The sequence below is a fragment of the Mus caroli genome, chromosome 17, assembly GCF_900094665.2.
Source record: "Mus caroli chromosome 17, CAROLI_EIJ_v1.1, whole genome shotgun sequence".
Lineage (NCBI taxonomy): Eukaryota > Metazoa > Chordata > Mammalia > Rodentia > Muridae > Mus > Mus caroli.
This window is the reverse complement of record NC_034586.1, coordinates 70,949,068-70,973,997: the sequence shown is the minus strand read 5'-3', so window position 1 is coordinate 70,973,997 and position 24,930 is coordinate 70,949,068. Positions and strand designations below refer to the sequence as shown.

At 43.0% G+C, this 24,930-nt stretch overlaps 1 protein-coding gene across 5 annotated transcripts in view; it reads right to left on the bottom strand.

The window, feature by feature from the left end:
* Positions 1-24,930, bottom strand: part of Ltbp1 (latent transforming growth factor beta binding protein 1) — a 387,543-nt gene that overhangs the window by 305,122 nt on the left and 57,491 nt on the right. For all 5 annotated transcript variants that reach the window (XM_021185976.2, XM_021185979.2, XM_029471038.1 and 2 more), the window contains one exon: positions 24,463-24,754. In XM_021185976.2, the coding sequence (XP_021041635.1) occupies positions 24,463-24,754 (292 nt within the window). The remainder of the gene's footprint in view (positions 1-24,462; positions 24,755-24,930) is intronic.

Genomic DNA, 24,930 nt, shown 5'->3' with positions numbered 1-24,930 from the left:
TTACCGCTCTGTTTTCAAATACTTTCCTAGAGCTCACTTCAGATACACTTCTTTCTCACCTCCAGTGCGAGGCACTTAACTAGTTAGACATGTGCAAATTATATATATATATATATATATATATATATATATGTATGTATATGTATGTATATATACATGTATGTATATATATGTATGTATATATATACATGTATGTATGTATATGTATGTACATATATACATGTATGTATGTATATGTATGTATATATATATACATGTATGTATGTATATATATACATATATATATATATATCAACACATACACGCAAAATTCATTATTAAATGAAACGACACAACCAAATCCATATAAATCGCATGGGGCCTGCATTAAACTCATTTGTTTCTAATTTCTTTTCTCTATTAGGAACATGTTGCTAAAATCACAAGAGAATAAAGCATTACTCATATGAATTAATTCCTAGCATCTGCAACAGGGGAATTGAAGGTCAGCAGTGGTATCCAAAGAAAGGCAATTATCTGCAGTGAGGAAAGGAGGTGGTTCAAGGCTGCGCTGCCAAGAAGTGACAGATTCTAGTGGACTCAAACTGCCCTCTTCGAATTTTGGCATCCTACAGTATTAAAAAAATAAATAAATAAGACAGGGAACACCGAAAAGCCAAGCTTGCCACCTGCTGCCCGACAGCGAAATCTTACTTGAGCAAATCGCACCGGTCCACGCTTTCTAAGGCAGCCCCTTTGTAAGCTGACTGTCGTGGGTATTCACACACTGTGTGTATATCCAGCCGTTCTCGATACTTTTTTTTCTTTTTTTCTTTTTAAAGAAAAGGTCAAATCTAACTTCTCTTTTTACCAGATAGATACTATTTCCAGTTCTATACATAATCCTCATAAACCAGAGTGGCTCAAAAAAGAAAGGAGGAGGAGGGAGAAGAGGAGAAGGGGGAGGGGAAGGAGGAGGTGGGGGAGGAGGGGGAGGAGGGGGAAAAGGAAGAGGAGGAAGGAAAGAAAATAAAATGAAAAAAAAAAGCTTCCAAACTGTTACCCACACTGTGTGTATAATGAATTGAGCAAGCTGCATTTGTGTTTATTACAGTACCCAGATCGAGGAGGAATGTCTTTGAAAATGTGCCAGCATTGTCCTACGCCCCCATGGCCTGTCATCATTCCAACATGATATGGAATACTAAATCCATTCTGGGATTCATGCAGACGTTAACGTCCCAACAGTAAAGCACAACCGCATTAAGCAGGTTTATAAAAAGTTTATTTTAAATGCATTCACATAACGAAACTCTCAGTAGCAGTCCAGCTGACCCAAAAGGGGAAGAAAAAAAAAAAGAAACCTCACAATAATTCCACCATTGTGCTAAGTATTAACTTTCCACAGTGAAACTTCCAACAATCTTAGCTGCACTAACTCTCACCAGTGTTTTCAAAGGCTCTTGGTAGATCCAGGACTCATCTCTAATTTCACTGATTCTAAGACAACCTGAGACATAAATTAATTTTAGCACTAAAACACAAAACAACCAATTATCAAATATTGTCTGTCTTCTAACTCTATACATATGCGACTCCATGTAGTTGGGACATCAAAAACCAATCCAGAAGAAGAAAGGAAGAAAACGCCATCTGAGAAAAAGATGTCTTGAGAGTCATTTGCAAGTCACCAAGGACAGCTATTAAACAAACCAGACGCATTCTGTGTGCTCTTCAGAGATCTGGACCACGGAATAGACTAGCAGCCCATTGAAAGACGTATGGAAAGCAGGTTTATGACATTGCATTGATAACTCCTGGGGCCTCTGAGGCACACCACTCCAGGCTTGCCTAAGTGCAGAATAAAGCCAAAGCTATTTGAAGAATTTTGTTCATCTGGGATCTACTATATAGCAGACGGCAAAAAATCAACTCACTTTCGAGAGAACATCAGAATCTTGGACTATTTTCTAGTATCCATTACTTTCCTGAACACTAGGGGCAGTGTCTCCATACAAAAAGAAGCCAGATCAGGGGCAGCCTCTTAGCTTTTAGAGGCTGCTTGCTCTTCTTGGGAAAGAGTAAGCACACATTCTCTGCAAAGTTCTACAGTGGCTATAAATCCATGGGCTACAGCTGTAGTGTTTCTGATGCAGCAGGAAGCCCTCCGGTGCTGTCACTTAGCTGGCCTTACTGGCCACAGTGAGGCAGCTAGAAGCAATTAGTTTGTAAAGGCTAAGGTCTAGTTACATTTCGCATACTACATCTGTGATTCCAAAGAGGACCTGGTATCCATTGGGAATGATTCAGTGAATCACTCATTTATTGATTCCAGGCCCATCAACACCAGAGCCAGACTTAAACCAAGGATGGCAAATATGTGACTTTATTAGAAGGCACACATAGCATCGCATGTATTTTGTTCTTTAAAAAGATAGCTGTAGAGGCTAGAGAGGTGGCTCAGAAGTTACTTTCTATTCTTGTAGAGGACCCAGATTCAGTTCTGAGCACTAATATGGCCCCTTGCATCTGTCCACAGCCCCAGTTCCAGGGAATCCAACATTCTTTTCCAGCCTCAATAGGCATCCAGCACGCATGCTACGGACGTGTATACACAAGCAAAACACTTGTGTACATAAAATAAAAGTAAATCTTTAAAATTAAAAAATATAGCATATTTACTTATATAAATAACTCTAGAAATAATATTAAGGAAAGAAAAAGTAATTCCAGCTATCCCTTATTTATTGAAATGAAAGAATATTTATACTAGCTGTTAGCATAATACCTATGAAACATATGGTACATGTGAAATAATGATATACGTGAGATTGAAAATCCCCAATATTATTTTGTGTTTTGTTTTGATGTTTGTTTTTGTCAAAGACTTCCTAACAGAGCTTTGTGTGAGACTTTTTCTGGGGGAGGGGGGCAGGGGAAAAGCATGAACAAATGTCTTTCCATCCCAAAAAGGACACTAATAAAACATCAAAGATACAATTCCCTCCCACTCTAGCTTAATGAACCAGTGAGTTTGTTACAGGAGTGTGGATGGCTCAAGACAACCACATCACTGGACAGTCTGCACCAGCATGAGGACAATTTATACCTGCAGGTGATTTGACTCTCCCTAGCAACTGTTACTGCATGTATAACCATATGGAGGGGCCTTGTGACTCTCCTAAACTGCAGGAACTTCCTGAGACTTGTAAACTGTGCTTCTTTCCTGATCTTGTTAAGTTTCATTTTCTTCCTGAGTCTTAACGAGGCTTCTTCCAGGATGAAAGAGTTCAATTCAGAGGATATAGCTGAAAGCTTCATCGTCTCTTTATTTCTTTTATGAATATCTTAAATTAATTTGAACACAAAAACATGTGGCCTTTGTTTTTTAATTTTAAGGAACAGCACTTTTTCACTAGGTTTGGGCAGTGTTTCCAATTCTGAAGCAATACTGTGATTTCTATCATGTAGACGTCACCTGCGCTGAGTCACCCACAGAGCAAATCCTAAGAACCTGCCTGGCATCTTTAGACCCTTAGCAGATAATTAAACAAATGCATGCCACACCTGAAACAAACAAACAAACAAAAACCTATTACTTAGGAATAAATGTCACAAAATAAGTATGAAATCTCTGCTATATACTTTCATGGTTAGCTTATATTTAACTATTTTAAGTATTAACTAATAAGAATAGAAACACACAATAGGTGGGTTATTATAGAATTATAAGACAAGGGTATGGGCCTCATTTCTGGTTCTTAAAAAAGACATCATGAAAGATGTAAACCAGGGCTCTGTCAGCTAAGGGAGGAAGAGTTTGGGTGAGCAGACTGCTTCGGGCTTAACATGAAAACTCTCAGAAATTTATATAGGAAAGGGCAGAGGTAGCATGAATTCTTTAAAGCCAAAAACTATGCAGTCAAAGATCAAGAAAGGTCAAAAAGCCAAGCCCGATGAACATCTGCAAAGGCAGGAATAAAACACTTGTCCTTCCTATATAGGTAACATGAGCACCTGCTTCCCAGAGTGATTTGAGGGTGGCTAGAAAGTCAACAGAGAAGGGAGTTAAATCTGGTTTTGACTCTGATTGGTGAGTTTGGGTCCCGAGCCAGAGTAGAGCCAAGAAAAGGAAGCATTCAGACAAGCCTCTACTTTCCCAATCATCCAATGATCTAGAGACAGACCGCCATTACACTGTACATATTTTTTTAGCCCTGACATGTAAACATAACCACAGTTCTAAATTGGACCCAGAAGAAATTTCCATTATCACTAGACTGAAATTTTTCTCTCAAGAAGTTACTGTGAGAGGCAGGTTGGTTATGAAGAAGGCCCACAAGTCATCTATCCCTGGAATGTGTCCACCATCCATCCAGGTCTTCCATCCTCAATGGATGAGGTAACACACAAGTGACCCTCACATTTCCTTAATGGCTGATGTTGGCCTTTTTTTGCTTCTCTAAGCCCCACTCCAAGACTCTTCTGTCCCATTGTTAAGGACATCCAAGATAGGGGGTCTCCCCTACCCAATCTCATGTGCTACTGTTTTTTTTAGTTCCCCTTGAAGAGAGTGAGCTCCCAACAGTGTTATGGAAAACACGTACAGGTAGATACTGCTGTTTACTTAAAGCCCAGCCTCTACCTTGCATCTCCCAATCCTGCAGACTCTGATTAGTTTCCTTTATTCTAATCCTCTAGTCCCTACCTTTCTTCATTCTCTATTAGCATCTGTCAGGTGCCTGCCTAACTCAGCAGTTAATTAGTACTGTCTTGCAGTCATCACAATGGTTCAGACATATCACTTAGCTTCCCTTTAACTGATGTGCCTAGACCAGTACCTGACATATACATGACACTCAACAAATGTTTCCTGATGAAATAGATGAATCAACTATTAAACATTGAAAATCTGTCCCAGGCCTTTAATCCTAGCATTTGGGAGTTCAAGGCCAGCCTGGTGAACAGAGCAAGTTCCAGGGCAGCCGGGGTCTCATAGGGAAACCCTGTCTTGAAAGCCAAAAATAAAAATAATTAGGTAAATAAACACCGAAAATCTATATGTGGAGATAAGTAAAATGGACTAGATTTAAGATAACCAGTCAGAGATGAATGAAAATCATCTAGACTTGGGGAAATTACAGGTTCCACAGTAGATAAGTGCTTGTGTGTATATGGCTGGTGAGATTGTTCCACAAAAGCAGCTGTTGCGCGTGCCTGTCAAACTTCCTTCAGTCCCTGGAACCCACCTACCAGGCGCAATGGCTCCCAACTATAAACTTAGCACTCCTATAGTGAGACGGGAGCCACAGACAGGAGAATGCCCTGAAGTACACAGAGCATCAGGAGCAAGAGATAGATACGCTGCTTCAACAAGGTGGAAGGAGAGATCTGACTCTCAACAGCAGTCCTCTGACCTCACATGTGCACATACATGCCTGCACATGCACATGCACACGCACACACATAAAATAATAATAATTTTTAAATCTGAAAAACAAAGATTCATTTCTATGTAGATCAATAAGTCTCGAATAAGATAGAAGAATTCTGGGCTGGAGAGATGGCTCAGCAGTTAAGAGCACTGACTGCTCTTCCAGAGGTACTAAGTTCAATTCCCAGCAACCACATGGTGGCTCACAACCATCTGCAATAGGATCTGATGCCCTCTTCTGGCGTGTCTGAAGATAGCAACAGTGTACTCATATAAATAACATAACTAAATCTTAAAAAAAATAATAATAGAAGAATTCTGAAATGAATTACCCAGTCATTGAGTAATAAACTGCATTTATTTCTTCATAGGCAAGTAGGGATTTTAAAAAATCCAATGTATGATGTTTCTTTATCAACAAGTGAGCTCTGAGGTTAGGGTACGGGGGGGGGGGGAGATAAAATAAAAATTTTTTTTCAAACTTGATCTAAATTTGAAGACACAAACTTCAATAATATCCTTCTTATTAAAGTCTCTCCCTTGAAGAACTCTTGAAATGTGTGACTAAAGGTTCTTTAATATGAAAAGAGTATATATACATAAAAAAGAACAGAGAACACTGTAAAAAAAAAAAGAGTATAGAACAAATTGTTTTAGATTCTAAAATATGCTCAACCTCACTAAAAAGAAAATCTAAAAACACTAATTAAGATTATTCTATAGGGTGATAACATCTCACAAAAATATAGGAAACCATTAAAACTTTACAAACTACCATTCGTTTGATTTATTGAAGCGTGATTTTTCAGTGACCAGAGTGGTTCTGTTTAAAACACAGATCTGAAATAGCCTGATATACATTTGTCAGTGTCACATCAGCATAAAATTCATCACCTAAGATCAATATAGAGAAACAGGGTGGCAAAGAAATAAATCCAGGACCGTAAGGTATTTCACAGAAAATACTCCTAATATGACTGCTAAATTTCCTAATTGCTTAGGGTCATAGGTCACCTTTCAAAACAGTGAGGCAATTAAGTTGTGAAATGTCCACCTAATTACATGGAAATGGGTTCCTTAGAAAAGGGCTTTTCTCCTTCAAAATAGCTTAGTTAAGCCAGAAGATAAATAGGGGCCAAAGAAACCCAAGAGGAGGCAGCAAGGAAGAGAAAAGAGCTTCCCAGGTCAGGGAGGAGAGGGGACTGCACCACAGAGCACTCCCTGATACCTCTTCTTAGTGCCTTAGCCACACAATGACCATGTCATCTTCCTGTGAGAGCTAAGAACATCCTTCCTAGGAATATAATTAGCACAGATTAGACACTGCTTAAAGAGCCTCTGAACAAATTCAGAAAGGATGCCTCAATTTAGCTGCTGTCCATCAAACTGCAAAATGCCAGTTCTGGCAAAATACCAACACCAGGACAAGAAAAGACAGAACTCTGGATGTGCAAAAATCCATGCCTCTGTCACACACACACACACACACACACACACAAAAGCCCCAAAATGGATTTGGCTTCATTTGTTCTGTTTGTTAATAAATCCTCCTTCTATGGCAGATGGTCTGGCTAATTTTGAAAGATTTGAAAATGGCTTTCTACAATGGCAACTGACCCCACCAAACAGACCCTGTTCTCAGTGAATGTTGAACTGTTTTTGAAAATAAACAATTTTGGTCCAACAATTTGAGATTCACAAAACCCCTAAAACATGTTCGCTATCTCACTCTTTTCTTTGCTGGGGGCGTGGCTTGTGGCTTCAAACTACTGGCTTGAATTTGTTCAGTTCTGTAACAGGCCCTCGCTGTGTAGCTCAAGCTGGCCTCATACTGGCAATTCTCCTGCCTCTGCTTCCTAAGTGTTAGGGTTACAAATGAGTGCTGCCATGCCTTGTCTTTTTTTCCCTCCCGTTATTTTGTTTAAAGGAGTCTCAGGGTGATATATAAAAAGAGTGTGGGACAAACAGTCAGGAGACCTGGTTGAAGTCCCAACTCTGTTACTCCCCAACTGAGTCACTTTGGGCAGGTCATTCAGTATCCTCCTTCACATTACCTCCACACCACAGTTATAAAACAATATGGTTTGCATGGTAGAGAGTTCTGGAAAACAGAGAAGGAAAAACTGTGCCAGGTTCTCCTATTTTTCCATTACACTCAAATATCAACTTTCAAAGGGATAAGCACCTGGGGTTGATTCTGTCCATACATACTAACACTAACCATATCGCTCTTCAGTATTTTGGTGAGGCTAATTCCATTAAGTGATGTAAGCCTGGAATCACATGAACTGTAGTGAAAACTAATTCAAGTATGCCTGACCATCCCTGTTGGCTTTCCAGAGCTTGAGCCAAATGTGTCAAGGTTCAAATCAATACGTAATTTAATACTTGCAAGCACGAGGACATTTCAAGATCGTAAAATGAGTTTACAGTGTCAGTGACCATAATTCTCCCAAGAAGGGCTGCCCAGTGGTGCTGTCATAGTCTACAGAAACTGTCTTATGCACATCAGAGCCATGCTAGGAAATACAGAGAGCAGAAACACCCAACACCGTGTGTCAAATCCACAAGATTAACTATGGTCTGATCAAATGACAAACCCTCAGAACATCTAGAGACATGGATAAAATGGGTCCTTTAGACACATAGCAATATTACAGAAGAACCCAATGCCAGGCCAAACTACTTTAGCAACCCTGGAATTGTCAAGGAATGGCTGAGTCAACTTCTGCCCATTGTCATGGATTCCTTGAACTAGTCAACTGGCTTTACTCTGGGTAAAGTGAAACAGCCTAGAAGGATGCCAACATTTGGATTGTGAGTCATTAGTATCACTCACCAAGCAATCACTAAGCAGGCACGAGCAACTGCATTCTAATCCAAATGAGTACTATGAAGGGGTGAAGTACTCAAGATGCTCTGATGGCCTCTTGCAGTGAGCAATTGAGGTATCAGGAAATATTCCCCTTGGGAACTGAGATTAGCAGAATGTGTGAACATTAGCTAGAGAGTGGATGGTGGCTTGCAGATAGAAGCTTCCTGCTCACCAGGAAGGAGCTGGCAGGTCAAGGAGCTGCCTATGACATGGAGAAAGAGCAAGAGATGAGACCAAGAAGTCAGACCCCAGTGTGTAGAATACTTGACCTTCACTTCTGAGAAGAAGACAGCCAAGACCCTTGGGCAAGGAGAAACAGGCAGAATTTAGGCATAGGGGACTCTATGGGACATCCGATCATTCTTCACAGAGTACCAAGTTAATAGGACTATAAGAGACAGCCAAAGCCTTACCTCCCTGCTGCTAGAGTAGAAGTAGATTCACATTATGGGAAAACTGGTTTTGTGTAAGCTTCCTTAGAGACATTGCATCCTGCAAGGAAGCTCCTTAAGCAGGAAAGTAAACAACTCAAAATAGCTTCAGGAAGTCCCTGAAACAGACTAGATTCACTAGGCCCCGCCCCTCTCTGTTCAAGTAAGCAATAAAAGATGAGTCCTGAGAATAGCAGAACCATAGAGCTACAAAAAAGACTGAGACTAGACTAGCTGCCTGGAAAAAGCAAAACTCAGCCAAGCTGCCTGAAAGAGGTTCAGCCCAGAGTCACTTGGAACACTCCAACCTGTTGAGCTGGCTGCAGGCTGTGCAGTGTGCTCCAGGTTCTCAGTCTTTGTGCATTGTCACTTGTAAGGTAGGGTGAGATTTGGCGATATAGCTGTCTTTAAGTCATGTATTGTTCCTGTAAGTAGCCCCTCATCTCTACTCCTTTTAAAAACCCAATAATTCCGATGTGGGGTGAGTAGATGTATGTGTTGAATATCCCCAGGGAAAAGTTTGGTCATCAGCAACTGGTCAAAAGAATAGAATCTCCAGCCCGGGAAGAGACCTAACACTCCAGTCCAATCTCCTGGCCAAACACCATTCCTAAGAAGGCAAGTTCACCTCAAGCCACCATTACAGAGAGAAATGGGTTAATTATTCTTTTAATGAAATACTCTACCAGCCTTCTCAGAATTCCTCACCCAGCACAGTTTCTACAAGCCTCCATGAGGTTCTGATTGATTGACCCACTAACTCCAAAAGGTCTAACGTTATTCCTCTGTTTTCCAACTTTATCTTTGGAGTGTAGCGGGAACATAAATATGCCTTTCCTCATACCTCGGGCTGTTCCACCTCCCATCATTTGGCTGTCGGCTACTATGCAGCAGGCCTCCACGCCAGTGGCTCAAACATCACGGCTCCCCCACCTCTCTCAATCGTCTTCCTCCAGGCAGCTGCTGAAGTTTACAGCCTGCCTACTCTAGGGTGTCTTTAATTCAAATAAAGTTGGCCTTGAGCTGACGTGTGAGTTCACTCTTAAATTATTTTATTAATGATATTGTTACCCCCGGGGGAGATCCCTGTATCATCTGGCCACCAAGAAAGAATTCCCCCACAAATTTCCATCACACTATCCATAAGTTCTATCTAATTCTACCTGGGTTTTCTGGCTGCTATCACACATACCTACATACATAAACATCTCTAAAAATATCAGGCCTGGATAACAAGATGCATTTTTTCCTAGATTAGTGAATCTAAGGTTTCTCTTCTCCATAAAGCTTACCTAGACATTCTTTCCACTTAGAAGTTCTTAGCTCTAAGACCAGGAGACCTTGGTGTCTCGGCTAGATCAACTCTAACACCTTTCAGGGAATGATAACTAGGTAAAACACACATTCCACCATACATGTTAGTGAGCTTCGTTTTTAATTCCAACTTGCTGCCTATTTTACAGGACTTGAGGGACGCACCATACCCATCTCACAAGATACCCATCCTTTAGAGTCTTTATTTTAGGCAATTCTGAGACTGAGAACAGCTATGAAATTTTAGTCTTAAATGTTAGTCTACACATTCTCAAACTGTGATAGCAGGAGAAACAGGGAGCAGGGGTTAGTATAAATTCAAGAACACTTCGAATTCGTGGCAATAGCTATGGTTAGCAAAACACATTCAAAGGGAAGGGAGAATTTAATGCCGATTTGACCGATACCAGCAAGCTCAACAGATTTGATCAAAACCAACATCAAGCTCAACCCCATTGTGATGCTGTTACCAATCATGAAGTCACATGATTAAAGATTATTGGTATGGGTTGGCCATATTGGCACCAGGGGATTTATGAATTTTATAAATGTAGTTAGTGAGTTTTCAATCCCATTTACACTGTCAGATTGTAGCAAGTCCTCTTGACAACCAAGCAATTTTGTTCTCATCACATAAATGTTTTCAGATATAGGAGAAACACATGAGAATCACTTTATGGCTCTGTGGCCATCATCTTCTTGTTACAGATGAGAATTCCTAGCCCTCTCCCCATCTTGTTCACCTATGCCCACCCTTTCCTTACTCCCCCCAAAACACTGCAGTCAGAGTCCTCAGCCACATTGTGGAGGCCCGTGGTCTTCAACCTCCTAACACTGCAACCCTTTAATACTGTTCCTCATGTTATGATGATCCCCCCAAACATAAAATTATTTTGTTGCTGCTTCATAACTGTAATTTTGCTACAATTATCAATCCTAATGTAAATATCTAATACGTAAGATATCTGTCATGGGACCCCTGTGGAAGGATCATTCGGTCCCCCAAGGGATTGAGACTCACAGGTCAAGAACCACTGGGCTAGAGGATGAAGTTGCTTGAGTGTGGGGAAGGGCATGTATCTGTAAGTAGCCCCCCATGTTCTCAACTCTTAATTCCAGAATCCTGTCTGCATGGTCATAGTCAGGACTCCTCAGTCCTGGCCATCTCTAGCCCTTGGTCCCCTGGACTCGCATTCTTCCTCCTTGGCAAGTGTCTGGTTATGCTTACACAAAGACTTCAAAGGACAATGTGAAGGAATTACATCCTTAAAACTTCAACCTAAATGAAATATTTAAGTCGAAGTTTTACTGAAGACATAAAGGTTGGCTTAGCTTCTAGCTGGAAGGGACTAGGGTGGTTCTTCACTAACCTTGTGATTAGAGCTCATTTGTGGCAGGAAGGAAGATTGCCAGAACAAGCCTCGCTATGGGGTAAAATACTGTGGTGAGAAGAAAAATACTGTCTTCCCCATCCCAAGAGTCTCCCTTGTTCTACTGTCCAGAACCTATGTTGATGTTGCACAACAAAGGGGAATTAAAATTGTGGATACAATTAACATTGCCAGTCAGCTGGCCTTGAGATACATATTCAGACACACACAACATAATAATAAGTGCCCTTAAAAGAGGAGCAATCCCGGTGCATAGCAGCTGAGGTAGGAGGACTGTGGGTTTAAGGAAAATCTGGGCTATTTAGCAAAATGGGGAGGGGGGGAGAAAGGAAAGCCGGAGAGAGTGGGGAAAGAAGAGAAGAGAGTAAAGGATAGAGAGAGGATAGGAGGAGAGGTAGAGGGGAAGAGTCAGAGAAGAAGAGGAGGAGGAGGGAGAGACTACTACAACAGGAGAGTTGCCAACACAAGAAAGGCTCAGCCCAACACTGCTGGCTTTGAAAATGAACAAAGGAGTCACAAGACAAAGAAAGCGGCAACATCCCTGGGACCCATCTGGGCTTCTGACCTCAGAACGATGAGACAAATGTGTGAAAGGACTAGACGTGTGGCAGCTGTTACAGCAATGACAGAGAACTCACACAAACACAATTTTTTAAAGCCTCTGCAGTTTAGCGGCTACATTCGCAGAGTGCCTACAGTGGAGGCTGGAGGGCACAGGTGAAAATAGATGAATACCTTCAGACAAGTTCCTTAACACCCCAGCCAGCACCTGAGCTGCGGCATCATGTCAGGTGGGGGTAATTAGTACTACAATTTGAAGGAAACTGGTCTGTGCCAAGCCCTAAGTACCTGGTGCGATGGAGGCTTTGGAGTCCTGAAGAAACTGCTTCGGGAGTGGACTGACATTTTTCTTAAGAGACTGGACTCATTTTATTAAGACTACGTTTGGTCTCAAGAAACTAGATTCATGACTGAAAGGGGGCTATTAAAAATCAACCCTGGCTCGCTTGCTTGCTTCTTCTCTCTATATCATTTCCCTCTCTTCCTCTCTGTGCTTTCCTTCTCTTCCTTCCATACCTACATGGTCACCCAGTCTTGGGCTATCATCCTCCAGGGCTATAAACCAACCACTTTTCTTTGTATTCAGATTCAGGTATTTTGCTATAGCAGCATAAAACATACTAGGACAAGCAGTGTCTATTTCACATTCTTTTGAAAAGATTAAATAATATCGTCCCCCAAAGCAGTGAGAGCAATGCTTGGCACAGCACAGACACCCAGTAAACACCGGCTCTTACCATCTATCACACAGCATCATTCCACTGTGCAGATATGAAACAACTAAACTGGGGAACAGACTGGACCCAAACTAGCACTTGCCCTTTTTAGATGAAAACTTTTGAGTTCCTATCAGAAGTCTTTCAACATAATTGACCAGAATTTAAGTCAAGGCAATCGTCGGTTCTTTATCAAACTGCTTGAGGCCACTCTTTTCTCATGGGGCCTAGCAGTGTACAGAGCTCTCAAAGAACACGGGCCATCTCCCCCATCTCACCTTATGGTCTATTCTTCCTTCAAAGTCTACCTCAAGAGTTCTTTTATTCCAGTTCCTCAGGGGACTGGGAAGGTGGCCCAGTGGATGGAAGTACTTACTGCATAAGCATGCAGGCCTGAGTTCGATCCCAGCACCCACATTTTAAACAGGGGGTGGGGTGGACCGGGCATGACCACATGTGCATGCCAGAGCTGAAGGAGGGCAGAGACAGGAGGATCTCTGACTAAGGCATGGTAGCTGCCAGCCTAGCTCTAGGCTTTCCAGACCCTGACTCAGTGGAGTAAGGCAGAGAGTTAGAGACACCCAGCACCCCTCTCTGGCCTCCACAGGCAAGCACACTGGTGTATGCACACATTGATAAATACCACACTCATATGCACAACCCACCAGAAGAAAAAAAAGAAAAAAAAATTACCTCAGCATTTCCCCCATGAACCTTTTTTTCTCAAACAAAAAAAACCTTTGAACAACTAACAATATAATCAAACTTTAGGTTAGTTTCATGGAGTCTGAAGTCCTCCCTCACCCAAGTCCTACATTTCTATATTCCTACAGAAATCAAAAGGCCACCTCCTGCAGTCCCTGTGGGTTTATAGCTAAATAACAGTCCTTATAAAAGCCTAACACTCGCCAAAAGACATAAAATTTCATCTATTCAAAATAGAATGTGTGCTAGTCTGCCTTGTCTGGCCTCAGTGAGAAAGGATGCACCTAGCCTCACAGACCCTCAAATGTTCCAGGGTTTGGGGATACCCAGGGAGGGCCTCCAGCCACTCAGAGGAGAAGGAGAGGGAGATCGGGGAAGAACTGTGGGAGGGGGGTGACTGGAAGTGGAGCAGTGAGCAGGATGTAAAGTGAATAAGTAAAAATAATAATATAAAATAATAATAACAAATTACATTTTAAAAATGAAAGAAAAAACAAAAACAAAATAGAAAGAGTGTGGCTTTCTAACAGCTAGGTGATAACAGTTAATACCATATTATATACTGGAAGTAAACTAAAGAGGTAGAACTTAAATATTCTTATCATGGAAAGAAAATGGGAACTTGTGAGATGGATATGTAAATTCATCTGTTTGCAGTAATCAGTTTTTATCCAAGACAGGGTTTCTCTGTGTAGCCCTGGCTGTCCTGGAACTCACTTTGTAGACCAGGCTGGCCTCGAACTCAGAAATCCACCTGCCTCTGCCTCCCGAGTGCTGGGCTTAAACAGTCATCATTGTATAATGTGAGCACACCAAAGCATCAAAGCGAACATTGTATTTACACAATTTTTGTTAATCTGTTCTTCAATATAACAAAATATCCCTAAAAAGAGCAAAAAAACTGGAAATACTCAAAACATCCACCAAGACTATGATAAATAAAAATGTGCTATTACCAACATAGTGAAACAATCCTTGACAATATAAATGAACCAACTCCAGCCACACAAGTATTCAGATAGACCCCAGGAGGAACACTGAGGGGGAAACAGTGTAACTTGCAGACAATTTAAAGATGGACACACAGACGCAGATAGCTCTGTGTGTGGGAAGTCCCTTTGGGGAAGAGGAAGAGAAAAGCCTGGAATAGTGACTGTGCTGAAATGTCCTGGGTTTTGTTGTTGTTTTGTTTTGGTTTTGTTTGTTTATTTGTTTGTTTGTTTGTTTGTTTGTTTCTCCGAGACAGAGCTTCTCTGTATAACCCTGGCTGTCCTGGAACTCACTCTGTAGAGCAGGCTGGCCTCAAACTCAGAAATCCACCTGCCTCTGCCTCCCCAGTGCTGGGACTAAAGGCGTGCTCCACCACCGCCCGGCAAAATGTCCTGTTCTTAACATGGATGGCGCGTCAGAATGTTGTCACTCTTGCCTTTGCTCATCAGTCCCACGTGACCTCAAGCTTGAAAGGCAGGAAGACATATATGGTGATAAAAACAATCACTGGGTCTGTTTTAGTTTGTATTCCAACAGAGCCTTGGAATGATGCCACAGTCCTCTTCTTCCGCATCATCAGGCCGACAGACAGCAAAGCCTGCATCTGCCTCTCAGACTTGTCAGGCAGGTGAAGTACACTAAGGAAAGGCCAACTCAGCACCTAACTGTCTGGGACTTTACAAACACAAGCAGTGTAAGCCCAGGGGAGTACGACTCACACTGTAAGTACCCATGGAACACACTGCAGGCAGCGCCTTCAACTCTATCAATACCTTTCCTCCTCCAGGCAAAAAGAGGGGGAAAAAAAAAAAACGTTAAAAGGCTTTCATCACTTTTGCACATACACATGCTGAGGCCAGAGGCCGACTTCATTGTCTTTCTCTATCACATCCACATTATTCTTTTTGTGATTTGCCTGCATATATAGCTGGAAGCCACACGGATGCAGTACTCACAGAGGCCAAAAGAGGGCGTAGAAACTCCTGGAAATGGAGTGACAGTTGTGAGCAGCCAAATAGGTTAGTACTGGAAACTAAACCTGGGTTCTCTCCAAAGGTACTGAGTGCTCTTAACCGCTGAGCCATCTCTCCAGTCTCTCTACCGCTTGCTTGTTTGTTTCTTTGTTGAAATGGTGTTTCTCACTCAGCCTGGAGTTCAGTGACTGGTAAGAAGGCTGGCCAACAAGCTCAAGGGAACGCCTGTCTTCACCTCTTAGCATGAGGACTGTAGCTGTGTAGTGCCCAGTTTAGCGGTTCAGAAAAAACGTTTTCTAATGTTATGCAAAGCTCTGCTGAATCTCCCCCTGTGTGCCTCTGTGTACAGGGAAGAGAAACTGCAAGGAAAAGTACGAAGAATGTTGTAAACGCAGGGAAGCTCCGAACAGAAGTGCAGGGGAGGCCTCACCTCTGTGAGGGGTCCACTTACGGCAGGGGCTGCTGTAAGTCTTAGAGATCACTTTGTGACAGTAGCGATTCGTGGACTGGAAATCCTTTGGCTGTTTTAATACGTTCTATCGAGGCACCAATAGCAAGTATTCACGCTGCAGAACAGGAGAAATCTCTCTCTAAGGCATGCGCCACCACTGCCCAGCTTAAGGCTTCAGCTCTTGATATAGCTTTACAACGAGCTTTCTTATTGTGAGGAACCACAAAGGAGGAAGGTGAGGAAAAGTTCAAATAAAGAGAGCAAACTCCTGGGCTGCCGCTGTCATTGTTGAGGGCAGAGCACTCTAAGGTACCCATCGCCATTGGTGGCAAAGCGCAGGTCTGTTTTAAAGATTCCCAAGGGCAGTAATTGTTGCCAGGAAGGCAGGAACCTGACAGAGTTGAAGCTCCACATTGCCTCTCCTCCTTCGTGGTGGGGACTTCACTCAGCATTTCTCTCATCCAAACCAGGAGATAAATGTCAAGTAGTCGTTTCTCTAGAACTTTAAAAGTAGAAGGCGTCCCTTCTGCGTGGACTTTTACAAGACCTCCTCTATATTTAGCAACTATCTGGCCTGCTATAAACTCACTTGGTAAATATAGAACTCATTTCAAGCCAGTCCTGTTTTTTTAAACGAACAAATTCAAATTCACTTCTTTTGCCTTCTTCATACCCATGAGGGGAAAGTGCCAGGAGGGAGAATTATCAGTGTATTTAATGAGAAAAACTAGTTTTTCTAGACTAGCTAAGCACCCTCCTTTGTTACCTCAGGATACCAGGAGACGAAGAAAAGCACCAAGCATTACCCCAGAAAATGAGGAGGCCGGGCTGCATGTGAGTTTTCCTGATAGATTTGACGTCCACATCCTGAGAGAAACCAGACTTCCTGCTCAGGCTCAAAGAAGGGGACTGGGCACATTGTCTCCTCCATGAGGGCTTCCTCCTCACCCGGCAGAGATAACAGCTCTGCACTTGGCAAAGTGGTGCTCATTGTACCAACAGTCCCCAAACAACTAACTGGACCTAGCAAATAAACAATGTCCCTTTGAGCTCTGGGTCAGGCTCCCATGCTCAGCGACTGTATCACCCATCATGAGTAATAGGATAAAAGCGGGGGAGGCATTCTACAAGAACCTGGCAAGCCGTTTTAGAGGCAGTGAGAGTTGTAAACGAACTTCTTTGGAAAACATCTAATGCGTTTATGAATAACAAGAGACAGTACAAAGCTTGAAGACAGCTGAGCCATTTTGACCGGTGCTTCTGTGTGAATTATTACACAGCTCGTGCACACTACCACCTGTTCACATAAAAATCAAAGACAGAGCCGGGCATGGACCTACAACCTAGCAGTGGCTGTTCTGGGGCCACCCTGACACTTTACATCTGAATAACATCTATAGGACAGAAGTGTGACAGTGACCTCAGTTATCCTGCAGAATTATGAAGTAGATAAGAATTTAAAGAAAGTTGGGGTGGGGGGGGGGTATAGATCAACTGAAAAAAATGCTAGGCTTGCAAGCACAAGAACCTGGCTTTGATCCCCGCAGAACACACATTTCATCATCATCATCATCATCATCATCATCATCATCATCATCTGGATATGGTGACACTCTTTTAATTCCAGCCCTGGGGTGGCAGAAACAGAGAATTCCTGGGGTGCAGTGTGACCAGCCATCCTAGACTACTAATTGAGTTCAGCCCAGTGAAAGGCCCTGTTTATACACACACACACACACACATACACACACACATGCACGTGCCTATGGTTCTAACACAGTGCAGCTTCCCCGGGAACATAAAGCATCCAGACAGCAAGGAAAATTGTGGCATTCTCCTACCTGAAACTTTCTTGGGTTTTGTTTTATTAATTGATCTATTACAATTTTTTTTCTCCAGAACATAAAGAGACTTTTGCAAGAAGCTTTCACGTGATACATCATCCAGCATCAAAAATTATCACCTCGTAGCTGATCCTGAGCTACCATCCCTCCACCCACTGGATTTTGTGGTTCAGATTTCAGACACCATCACAGAGACACCTTCACAGATGACGCTTTGCTGTGATCTCTCCCCAACGCCATAATCAGAGCCCCTGGAACACAAAGCTATCCTTTTAGACGTCTCATCAGCAGGAACATTTTCCTGATGGCCCTAGGACCCATCTTTGATTGATATTTATTTGCAGTGTGTTTGAATCATGACAGAAGTGTAATCCAGGTGTTGAGAATGACTAATGAGTTTCTTAACTTTTTTTTATACACTATAATTTCTCTTCCCTTTGCTTCCATTTTGGGTTTTTTTTTATGTGTTTGTTTCTCTGCTTGACAGGCACTGTTTTATCGAAATGTCACTCAGTTATCTGGTTTTTCACCAGCCTTGAATGTCTAAACGGCCATTACTCTTATCAGATCACATCCTTACTGTGGCCTCTTTTACTGTTGCTGTGTTAAAATTCTCCAACCAAAGTCACTCCAGGGAGTTGTTTTGGTGAGTTCATTGTGGCAGGGAAGGAGAAGGCCCAGAGCTTGAAGCAGTTCTTCACAACACATCTACCGTCAGGACCAGAGAGTAATAATTGCCTGCTACTTGTCAGGTCCCATTCTCCATTTATACAGATCAGGGTCCCAGCCAGAGATCGGGACCACTCACAGACGGTGGGTCTTCCCACCTCTACCAGGCACTCAAGATAAACCACACAGCCATGCCCCTGGCCTGTTTCCCAAGTAATTCTACACCCCTCCCAGCTACCAACTAGCTCCAACCACATCACTTTTAAATATATGCCCAAGTCCCTCTCCTTCCTCCCTTCCAGGAGTGCTCCCTAACTTCAGAAGTGCTCCCTTCTTTCTGCAATGCTCCCTAAATTTCAGCAGTGCTCCCTTCAACTGCTTGTAAATATGAACTTAATTACTCACTTCTAAGCAGTGAGAGTTTGTGGCATTAAACACTACTGACTATAAAGTTACTCTGGCTTTCCCTCTGCCCTCCTGGTCTGGGGTCACTCAGAAGTCAGCAGCAGCCATATTGGAGGGCACTGGATAGCTATGTGGAGATCCTGTGTTGGAGTGGAGGCTTCCTGTCAGCAACCTTGGCATTGAGTCTCCCTGGCAGTAGAGACCTCAGTATCAGCCAAGCTTTCAGGCGATGGCCACCCGTACTCACCACTTGTCTGTCACATCGGGAGAGACCAAGCCAGAGCTCACAGCTTTAGGCCTACCGAACTCCTGACACACACAATGTCCATCAAGATATGGCTGTTGACCCAGGTTGCTGAGTTATAAAAGATAACTGATACACCAGGCCCTGGAACCATTGCCTCTCTGGAAATGCCCTTCTCAGTTCTGCATGCCCAGGTTTGCTGCCCTTCCCAAGTTCACAGACTGCCTTCTCCAGAGAGCACTCCAGGATTCCACCTTCTCAACATGCCAACAGCTGGAAACAACTGCTTCTCCCTTCAAGTCTCTGAGGAGCTTGGTAGGTATCCTATTCAATGTCAAATTCCCTAAAACCAACTCAGCCAAAAGTAAAACCAAACTGTGCAACAGCCCTCTGCCTAATCTAATCTAATAAGGCACCTGCTCCCACAGGGCCCCCTGCCCATGTCATCTAAACAAAACAGTTTATTCAAACTAAGCTGTTCTTCAACCTCTCTGGTCACACTCTAGCCTCAAAGCCTCCGCCCAGCCCCTTGTTTTAATTTTTACAAGGCTCCTGCCCTCTCCTCCCACAGGCCTTTGTTTAACCATCACCCTTAGGGCTTTGTCTAATAACCACCCACACACACCTCAAACCCTCCCAGCTTCCCGGACACTATCTGCAGTTCTATTTTTCTCTTTAGCACTAACCACAGCCAACAGATATTGCGCAGCACTGTGCATTTGTCCTCTGCCCTCTGCAGACTGTAAGCTCCCAAAAAGGAGTACGTTTGTTCAGGTGCCACCCTTGCTGCGAGGATAAAGTCTCCCTATACAGATGAACTAAATGAAAACTGTTTGAACCCATGATCAAGACTTAATAAATACTTCAGATAGTGGCATTTTATACAATTTTATGTCTGCAGTAGAGCATTTTTAAGGATTCTTTAAAAAAAAAAAAGATTCTTAATCTCCTACTTCTCCTGTTAAAAACAAGACCTTAGGGGCTAGAGACGGCTCAGTGGTTAAGAGCATTGGCTGTCTTCCAGAGGACCTGGGTTCTGTTCCCAGAGCCCCACACAGCAGCTGTCTGTAACTCTAGGGGATCCAATGCCCTATTCAGTCCTCTGCATATACTGTGCATTGGTGGTATACAAGCCTATACAGGCAAAACTCAAACACATAATATATATATGGGTTTTTCTGGGGGGGTTGTTTGTTTGTTTGTTTGTTTGTTTGTTTCAAGACAGGGTTTCTCTGTATAGCCCTGGCTGTCATGGAACTCACTCTGTAGACCAGGCTGCCCTCGAACTCAGAAATCTGATTGCCTCTGCCTCCTGAGTGCTGGGATTAAAGGCGTGTGCCACCACACCCAGCTCAGGTACAAAAGCTTTAAGATGCAAATTTCACAATTGACAGCATCCTAGGCTGTCTCTTCCCCTTGCCCACGTCAAGGAAAGTCTCTGAGAGAAGTTGTGCTTACAAAGGTTTACCAATTAGAATTTCCATGATATAAGAAGTTGGAATGTTGCAGGTCCACAGGCCACTTCGACTTCTTAACAGCTATTTATTGTCTAATATTGTATGTAATGATTAGATAACTCATTAGCCACACATGACAGGCTTTCACTGATCCAATAGCTAAGAACATCCCTGATAGACAGCATCCAAGGCTATAGCAGAGATTTCGCCTGCTTTGCTATGATCACCTACCTGTATTTTAAAACGTCTTAATATATAACCTTCTTGATTTTGTTACTATAAAAAGTCAATAAAAGTTTCCAGGTTGAACACGACATTTGGAATGATCTAAATCTTTGTTCACAGGTCATGGTCATTTATATTTCACTCCAGAATACACAAGCCATCTCACCTCCCAAGCCCACACCCAATCAGGAGGCAGTTCTAATTGGGATCCAGCACCTACAGACTCCAGAGCTGCTTCCCTAACGACTCTGCTTTCGCAGAAACCAAATCCCAGGTGGAACTGAAGCTATCTCTTCTCCCTCATAGCATTCTCCTCCAAATTCCCGTGTCTCCTCTAAAGAAGGATGTACTTAGAAGTTACTCCTTTAACTTTATCTGGCAAATGTTTTTTTTTGCAAACAAACCACCGGTGGTCTGAGGGTCAGAGTCAAATGGTCGCTGGTAATAGTCACGGTGACTTACATTTCTTGTAACTTGCTCCACAGTTTACATGAGTAATAAGGCTAGACAAAAGTCGTAACAACACACTGTAATCTAACTCCTGATCTCCAAAGCTGAATTCAAGGCAATTTTATTTTATTTATTCTTATGATCAGAGCAAAGCTAGCAGGGAGATGTCTAAGTATGATATAAATCATTCCAGGGACACAGTAACATCTGCATTCTAGCACCAAAATAGTCACCATTGGCCTCAGGGGAAAGGTGGGCCAGCTCATCTGAACCACAGCCTGGTTTTATACAAGTTACGAATGACTGTCACATGTTTGAAATGGCTGTTAAATTGCCTTCTAAGCATTTACAGACTTGGGATGCTCTCAGCCTGGACCGGGGAACCTTCTTTCTCCAGTGTTCAGTAGTCAATGAAAAGATTACTAACTAGACAGAGAGCCAAGAATAAGTGACTGGGGGTGCTCAGCTGTAATCAAGACATCTTTTTACATCCCTCCACTTGCTACTAAGGCTCAAGGGACACAGAAGAAGAGCAGGTAGAAATACTGTAAGAGCTGGAGAATGGGAAGGACCATTGTGTGTCTTCCAGGCTTGATGGGGCTGGTGCACACAACCATGCTTGCCTGCAGAAGAACAAGCCAGCAAACTTTCCAGCATAGACTGGGGCGATCTCAAGGCCCCACCCCTTACTGAAGAGCCACTGGCAGCTGAGACCCATTTTCTGTGTGGGAGACCAGGGATGGGCTACCCATGCTCCAGTGGATGTCTCTCTACCTCTGTGCAGATGAGCAGCACTAATTGAACTTAGTCCGTTTATTTAGAAAGAAAGAAAGGGAGGAAAGGGAAGAGGAAGAGGAAGAAGGAGGAAGAGATCAAATTGGGAGGGAGACATCTTAGGGGAGAAGGGGTCCAGAGGAAAATGGGAGCTGATTATGATCATATTTTACCATATACTTATATGGAATTCTAAAATAATTAAAGATGTGAACATTTCTTAAGAAAAATAAAACACAGAAAAAAGTTTGGGAGATGGCTCCTACAGTAAAGTGCTGGCTGTGCAAACCTGAGGATCCAAGTTCGATCCCCAGTATCCACATCAAAACCAGACATGGCAGCACACTCATCATCTCAGAGCTGGGGGAGGAGGGGGAGACCGAATATACATGCATGCGTACATGCATACATACATACATGCATGCATGCATACATGCATACATACATGCATGCATACATACATACATACATGCATGCATACATGCATACATGCATGCATACATACATACATACATACATACATACATGCATACATACATTCATATATGGCTGGGTATATGCCTTCAATCCCAGCACTGGGGAGGCTAAGTCAAGTGGATCTCTGTGAATTCAAGGTCAGCCTGGTCTGAGAGGGGGTCTGGGAAAGGAGCTTGGGAGTCAGTTGTAGAGAAAGACATCTGACATTGACCAATGGTCTACACAGGTGAATATACATGCACACATAAACACATAACACTCTCACGTGCAACTGATAAGCATGATTGAGGAAAAAAAATCTATATTACATTTTGTAACTTGCGATTCAAATGTCAGTTGCATAACTGCATAACTGAAGGGATTTGGGGACGCAGCTAATGTCACCTGTCGTCCATGCTTTGGGGCTGCAGTGGCACATCCAAGCACAGAAGGCATCTGCCCTACTGAGCGGAAGATACTATTTCTTCCTTCACAGAAATGTTTGCCAAGCCTTTCCTGAAGGATGGACGCTGACACAATGACAGAAACACTTACCGTTAACACCTAAGACTGTGAACAAGTCACCCACTCTAAAGCTGATTTTCTCCTCTGTAAAATGGGCTTACTTTCTATTATTTCGCACCCGCATTATAGCTTATTGTGAGTTATAAAGTGGTGTCTCATTTGACATTTCCAGACTAGTGCCTGGCACACGGGAAGCTCTGAGGAGCTGTTACATGTCACGTAGAGATATAAAATGTGTTATCAAAACCATCAGGTTTCTACCTAGCCCATGACAGAACTAAAGTTTTATATTATAAGAAGAAACAGAAGAGAAAAAAAAAAACTGAGAAAAATAAGAGAGTTATTTGGGAGAGAAGAGAAAGGAGAAAGCTTTAAGAGACCAGGTCTGCAGAACCAGTAGGTGGTCAGTTCCAATGAGGAGTATTAATGGAGGTGGGCGGGCTTGTTAAGAGATTAAATGACCTCTGTGGCTCAGTGAACACTAATCACCACATGGAAGTGCTGTCTCCACTGGGAAATGCTTTCTAAATTCCAAGCAAGTGACTTACAAATGAACCCAGGTCAAGTCCCTTTTTAAGCTGGGGGCTTCCTGTATCTGACATTCCTACGCACACGACAAGTGGTCGCTGCAGTAACTTCAGCGTCTTATTATCCATGTGTAGTTGCTCATTAAGAGGAGACAGTCAGACAAGGGCCCCTCTTCGGGCTGCTTGTCATGAAAGTCACGGGAGGTCAGGGACAATTTTTTCTTATCCCTGAGTTCCTATCGTATTCAGTGCTGCCTAAGAGCAACATGGGGGTAAAAACAAAGTTCCCATAAATAGAAAGCAACCGCATTCACCAAACACGGGCCTGCATGGCAACTGAGAGGCAGACATTGAGTGGTGCACAGTGGATCCATTTAACCTGGGCTGACGCCGAGGATTACCTCCTCACGCTCCTACGCAAAGTTACAGCCCTACGGCTCCCGCCATCCTTCAAAACCGCGTACACATCTCTCTCTTTTTTAATTATTGTTTCAGAACTCTAAATCACCCCCATCCCCCAAGAGAATTATTTTTAAACTCTTAAAAAATCTTTTATTCCAGATGTGATGAGGATTTTTGCATGCATGTATGCCTATGGTACATGTGCATACATACACATGTACATACACATGTACATGTGCATGCCTCTGAAGGCTTCAGATCCCCCTGGAACTGGAGTTAGCAGACAGCTGTGAGCGAGCACGTGGGTGCAGGGAATTGACTCCCATAAGTCCTCTGGAAGAGCAGCCAGCACTCCAAACTGATGAGCCAGAAATAGAATTCTTAAATTTACAACTCCACAATCAGGCAGCTATGTTTACTATTCCCTCCCAAGCCTGATCCCTTATAATCCTAGCCATACTACGGTTACTTAGGGTAAAGTCATTCATCAAGTCAGTATCTTTAAGGCTCTTGATATGTGACATACATGGAGGCTCTAAAGAAGGAAGAAGGATACTATGCTACAAGAGATCTCTGTAAACGTGTTACGCAGAGTGGCTTAAAGCAGCATGTTTAAGAGTAGCTAACGAGCATCTAGATCAGAAGGAAGTTGAAAACACTCACTGAGGATGTATCTGCTGGGAGAGTCCCATTGATGGCTTTGGCTTGAGGGTCAAGGTCATCTGGGCCACTGGACTGACCCTGGGCAAGGTGTCTGCCTTCTTGGTTGATGTATGTTTTGCTGCTTGCTCAAAGGGGGCCCATGAGGACCCAGGATTCTGCCCTCCAAAGGCTGGTGGCACGGTGTCCTGGGCAGCTGTGATCTCGCAGGCTTTGCCCTTTGTCCCTGGCTTGCACACACAGAGCTGAGGCCGTAGACACATCCCTCCGTTCTGGCATGGCGGAACACAGCTGGCTGCAGAAGACAACACAAGACACGGTTTTGAAGGAAAGCACAGTAGAATTTACCAGTTCTTCCAAAGGGTTAGCAATATAGCTAGATGCTTCTCCCAAGGAAACAGTAGTGGCAGTGGTGGGAATAGTTGATACCTGTTAGCAGCCTATGTGGAGGGGAGGGGAGAGGAGGGGAGG